The 5,743-nt window shown below is 48.2% G+C and overlaps 1 protein-coding gene across 1 annotated transcript; it reads right to left on the reverse strand.

Moving 5' to 3' along the window:
• Positions 1–1,234: 1,234 nt before the first annotated feature.
• LOC149192563 (uncharacterized) lies at positions 1,235–5,445 on the reverse strand. The gene is made up of 3 exons (XM_089406985.1): positions 4,579–5,445; positions 3,783–4,368; positions 1,235–3,624 (listed from the first exon to the last, which is right to left on the reverse strand). The coding sequence occupies exons 1-3, from the start codon at positions 5,443–5,445 to the stop codon at positions 1,235–1,237; spliced, it is 3,843 nt and encodes a 1,280-aa protein (XP_089263111.1).
• Positions 5,446–5,743: the final 298 nt, after the last annotated feature.

The raw sequence follows: 5,743 nt of genomic DNA on the forward strand, positions 1-5,743 counted from the left end.
TATTTCCAGATAGATCAAAATGCAGGATGTTGAGAGTTTCCAGAGTAGCACCATAACGACCCACGTAGGGGCACTTCCAAAAAGACATGTAACCCAAACAAACTGTAGAAACTGAAAGCATAACCATGAACAGACAAAAAACAGGAAACGACATAAAACTTGTACCCAACAGTAGACTCCGCACCCACTGCGACTGTGGTGGCCGCGAGCAGGACTTAGCAACATGAAGAACACAGACCACCATGTAGAACATAAAATTGAAATTGTCCATACCCCTGAACCCGACCTGAGAGAAGGAGGCAAAAGCAAAAGAGCGCCACTGGGAGCTACTCCTCTGGTTCTTCTTCCATAACCATAGCCGTGGGATTCTGCACAGGGGCTGGCTGCTCGGGAACTCGAAGTTGGGAGGGGGGTTGAGGATGCTCTCTTCCAGAATTGCCCACATCAATTGCCGGCTCCCCCATTCGGAGCTTCCCCTTGCCCCTCGCTGAGCTATCCGCTGCAATTGACGGCTCCCCCATTGGGAGCTTCCCCTTGCTGCTCGCTGTGCTATCCTCAGCAAGGACCAGTGACGACCCTTCTTCATTCTCCTCTGGGATTTTGGTGAAAAGCACAGAGATGTGTGCATTAATTCCTGCATTATCCCTGGAGGTACCCAGTGTGAAGATGACTGAGCCAAATGCTGGGAGCATGGGCTCCCCCTCACTAGAGCTACCAACTTCCACAACTTGACAGGCCGGGATAGGGGTGGCACCCATTCTTCTATAACAGTAGCAGCAGCAACAATGATGATGAACGTCCGCTGCAGGGGGACGAGAGGATTCTCCACGCCTGGGGCCTCTTCTACAAGGCATCCTTTCACGCACCATGATAACCACCAGCTCCTTATTCTGTTCCCGAGCAGAGGAGGGCCGACAGTGGTTACGATCCCTTCCCACAGCTTGCTGCCCCCAACTTGGGATTGAACAGAGCATAAATGAGTGTAGACATAGTCCAGGAAACGCAGGTATGAAGCGAACCTCGCCCCAACTCTCAACCACTAGCTCGCGGCATAGACACTCAATGTTCTGCGTATCCCCCTTAACGCGTTGAGCTCCCATCTCCATCCAATCCTCATACTTAAGCCCATTAACATTTATGTTGAAATGACCTGCATTGAATGCGCATTGCAGGCTTGCCATCCCCTCCAGCGGCTCCATTAAGGATGCCCTGATGCCTCTCCCGTCTTGATGTTTCAACGACTTGAGGCATTAAAGGCCCATGCTTTTTCACGTGGCAGCCCATGCCCGGCATGTGGCTCACCCTTGTCCATCTCGATGACACCCGCATCCGGGGCGATAGCCTCTGCTAGGATCAGGCTTTGACACTCCTGGAGCTGCTGCCTGTTAGAAATGATATTTGTGTCTCCCGATAAGAGAGAGTGATCAGTCTCTGTCCCAATGTTAGCAAGGAGATCCGCAATTTTGTTGCCCTCCCGTTTAGTGTGTGTGAAGGAGATGGCTCTAAAATTGCTGAGCTTCTGTGCTAAGTCGTTCAACCTTGCTTCAAGCCTCCAACTGGGTGCTACTTTCCTTGCGTTCGAGCCATTCTGAAGACGGGTGGCCATGTTGATAAGAATCTGGGAGTCCCCTTCTACAATTAGGGGTTGTAGGTTGAGATTCCCTGCTTGCACCAGGCCTTGCCATAGACCTTCCAACTCTGCTGAGTTGTTAGTGTCCCACCCTAAGTTCCCAAAATAAATCCGTGTGGGTTTGCCTTCAGAGTCCCTTAATATACCCCCGTATCCTGCTGCGCCAGGATTTCCTTTGGAAGCCCCATCGAAATTTAGCTTGTATGAATTTTTGGGAGGGGCTTCCCATTGACAGCAGTTCTTGCTATTGATATTAGGAGCACTGCTCTTGAAAGAATCAAGGGGTAGCTGCAGCTGCCAATTATCTAGAATGTTGTGCTCATTATCAGTGGAAGGGAGGTCATCCTTAGTCCATACCTGAAGCGCCATTGTCTCTTGAATGTTCTTATGAATCCTGTTCCAGGTTTCCTCTAAAGGAGATTGCTTGTCTTTGAAAATGCACTGATTACGTTCCTTCCAAATATTCCAGAGGACGATCCCCGGAACAATACTCCATAGATGGTTAAGGATCTTGCTGTTGTAGGGCTGCATTGGCCAGAGTCTTAAGGAATTGATGATGTCACCCTCTCCCCTGCAACTTTTTTGACATCTGAAACTGACCTTGTCCCATAGTTGATTGGCTAGAGGGCAGGTATCCAGAAGATGATGGAGAGTTTCTTCATTTTGAGAGCAATTAAGACAGATCGAGGGGCCATGAAAGTTCCGCTTTCTAAGCTTGTCCCAGGTGAGTATTTTTTTATGACTCACCAGCCAAAGAAAGTAGGCGATTTTTGGCCATGGTCCTAGCTTCCATATTTTGCTCCACACAGGGTCTGGGGGAGAAGGGAAGTTGCATAACAACCTGTAAGCTTCTGTAGTAGTGTAGGACCCCTTGGGTAGGTATCCCCATCTGAGAATATCCCCGCCATTATCCTGCCTGATACTTCTTTTCTTAAGTTCGATCGTGAGCTCTTCTTGCTGCTGCGTATCTGCATTGTGGAGAATTAGGTCGCTCCTCTTCCATTTCCTAAAGCTATGCTCCATCTCTGAAGACCAGAATTGGTGAACTGTTTCCTGCTGCTGGTCCAGCCCGTCAGGTATTAGCGTCGGGTGAAGAATATCTTGGAGTTTAGGCCGTTGGTTCCAGGCATCAGTCCAAAATCTTGCAGTGCGTCCGTTCCTTATTTCCCAGAAGCTGTGCTTCTGAATTAGCTGGTGGTGTTGCTTGGCCGCATTCCATATTGTAGACCCTTTTTCAGTAGGAATGAAACGGATGAGTTCCTCTTGAGGTCGACTACCGGCATACTTGGCTGTCCATATTTTTCCCCAAGGCTTATCTGGGCTAGTGATCCATTGCCACCAGATCTTGGCGTTCATGATGGAATTGTTGTGTTCAGGATCCCTTAATCCAATGCCTCCCTTTTCTTTGGGCATGCAAACATTGGTCCATTTCACCAGGGCCCATTTGCGATTGGTAGCTGCGCTGCTCCATAGAAAATTGCGCTGTAGGTTTCTTATACTTTTTAAAACCCATTTAGGCGCAGCTAGAATAGAAAACAAGTACAGAGGCATTGCCTGCAAAACCGATTTGATGAGGACGATTCGGCTGGCTAAATTAAGAGATCTGTAAGTCCAGAGATTGAGACGATTTTCCAATTTCTCAAGCAGGGAACGCCAAGCGGGTTGCTTGAGGGCTGAAGCCGATAGGGGAGCACCAAGGTATTTAGAGGGCAGAGAGGCCGCGGGGAACCCCAGGATGCGAGAAACATCAGTTTTGACTGAGGGCGGAGTATGGAAGAAAAAGATCTGGGATTTAGAGCAATTGATGTGCATGCCTGAGGCCTCCGAGAAATCTTGTAGGAGGGATTTTAGACGGTGGGCTTCATGGGCAGAGGGATAACCAAAAAGCATCGTGTCGTCGACGAACTGTTGGTGGGAGGTGGCAGGGGAGTTATGCACGGAGATGCCTTTGATCTGATGAGAAAGGAGGGCTTGCTTGATGTGCCGCCCTAACCCTTCAGCCATAAGGACGAAGAGAAATGAGTGGAAGTAATCAGGTTCATGATCCAACGGATCCAAGGAGAGCAGAAACCAAAAGATATAAGCATGTTATGAATGTAATTCCAGCTTAGTTTGTCAAATGCCTTGGAGAGGTCTAGTTTGAGAAGCATACCTGATTGCTTTGAGTTCTTGAGGGAGTGAATAATTTCGTGAGAGAGCAGGATGCCATCCATTATGTGCCGCCCTTCCACGTACCCTGACTGTTCCGGGGAGATGAGCCCAGGTAGCAGAGGTTTGAGACGATTTGCTATGACTTTTGATATTACTTTGTAGATGACATTGCATAGCGCAATGGGCCTGAACTTGTCAGGGGTGATGGCGTCCTCCTCTTTGGGGATGAGAGTTATGAAGGTGGCGTTGAGAGAGGGCAAGAGCCAGCGCGTTGCCCTAGATTCTTCAACTATCTGCCAGACCTCCTCCTTTAGCATGTCCCAGAAGGAGTGAAAGAAGGTGGTAGAAAATCCATCTGGCCCCGGGGCCTTGCCTTCTTTGAGCTGCTTCATTGCTTCGTCCACTTCCTGAGGAAGAATAGGGCGCATTAGGAGTTCGTTTTGTTCCTCCGTAATGATTTTTGGGATGTTGCTCGTGATTTTGCGTATGGCCTGTAGCCGATCTTCTCTTTGGTCTTGATGGATCTGTTTGAAGTGGTTGAGGAGTTCCTCTTCAATCTCCTCATGGGTCTCTACTTTTGCCCCTGACTGTTTTTGGATGAAGGGAATGTTATTGTGCATTCTTCTCTGAACAGTAGTTCTGTGGAAGAATTTTGTATTACGCTCACCCTCCTTCAGCCATCTGACCCTTGACTTTTGTTTCCAATAAATTTCTTCCTGCTTCCTTCTGTTCTCCAGCTGGCTATGGATGAGGCGTTCCTGCTCCAAGGTGGCCTCCGAGTGTCCTGCCACGATGACCCTTTGGTGAAGAATCTCCAGGTCCTGAGTGAGCTTTTGCTGCTCTTTGAAGATGTTTCCAAAGGTTTCCCTATTCCACCTTTTCAGGTGATCTTTGAGAAATCTTAACTTTTGCTGGAATTGATACATCTTTGATCCTTCTGGGGGAGTGAATGAGGCCCACGTAGTCTTCACAAAATCCTTGAAAGTAGGATGCGTGAGCCAAAATCCTTCGAATCGAAAGGGTCGTTTGGTTAAGTTACCTGGCCTTTGCCATTGTAGTGCTATTGGCCAGTGGTCCGATCCCGAGTGAGCAAGAATGGCTGCTGAGATGTCCCCTCCTAAGTGGACCGCATTGTCAGAGAGGAGGAAGCGATCCAATTTTGAGGCGATCTGGTGTTTGCCCGACCTGCGATTGCTCCAAGTAAAGGTGCCATTACAAAACGGCATGTCTATGAGAGAGGTTGCTTGGATGAAGTCCTTGAAGTGGCTGTCTTCATGCTCCATTCTGCGCCTGCCTCCCAGCTTCTCTTCAGTTTTAGTTATCATGTTGAAATCCCCGGCAACGATCCAGAGTGGGTACCTTCTGCTGTTGCTAAGAGCTTCAATTGTGTCTAGAAGCGCTATCTTACTTCCAGTGTCTTGTGGGAAATAAACATTTGACAAATTACCATAAATATTGGTGCCCAAGATATGAAAGGTTGCCTGAATAAGGTGGTGCGCCGCATGAAAATCAGAAAGGGATACCGCCTGGGTATTCCATGCTATTGCCAGACCTCCTGAGGCTCCGGAGGCGTCTACTGCTACTGATCTACAACCAGGCCAGGCTTTCGAAAGAATGCTACCTAGCGTAGTACTGTTACACTTAGTTTCTTGGAGAAAGCACATTTGTGGCTTTTCCTTTTTTATCATATGTTTTAACATCCTGAGTTTTCCGGGACTGTTAAGCCCTCTTATATTCCATGATACCAGCTTCATCATTAACCGTTGACAGAGGGTTTGTAGTACTTTGTCAACTGTGCGTATCTGCCTGAATCCACCAGGATTTTCCCGATCTCTATTGTCCTTTGCAGATCTGTCTTTCTGCCTCTTTTCTTTGTGTCTTTTGTGCGCGGACTTCCGTCCCATTGGCTGCCTGATTGTATTCCAAGTTGGCTTTGATAATAAGCTCGAGAAATGACCATTT

This window comes from Pinus tabuliformis, chromosome 2_2 (assembly GCF_031772625.1).
Source record: "Pinus tabuliformis cultivar Carrire ecotype Pingquan chromosome 2_2, CPIR1, whole genome shotgun sequence".
Taxonomy (NCBI): Eukaryota; Viridiplantae; Streptophyta; class Pinopsida; order Pinales; family Pinaceae; genus Pinus; species Pinus tabuliformis.

Excerpts from the sequence above, each read along its gene's own strand:
- LOC149192563 (XM_089406985.1), bottom strand. The coding sequence starts at position 5,445 with ATGTGCTTTCTCCAAGAAACTAAGTGTAACAGTACTACGCTAGGTAGC. Across the intron at positions 4,369-4,578 it reads TGGAGATTCTTCACCAAAGG|TCAGGGGCAAAAGTAGAGAC; the intron begins GTCATCGTGGCA and ends ATCCAAAAACAG. Across the intron at positions 3,625-3,782 it reads CAAGAACTCAAAGCAATCAG|GGTTAGGGCGGCACATCAAG; the intron begins GTATGCTTCTCA and ends TTATGGCTGAAG.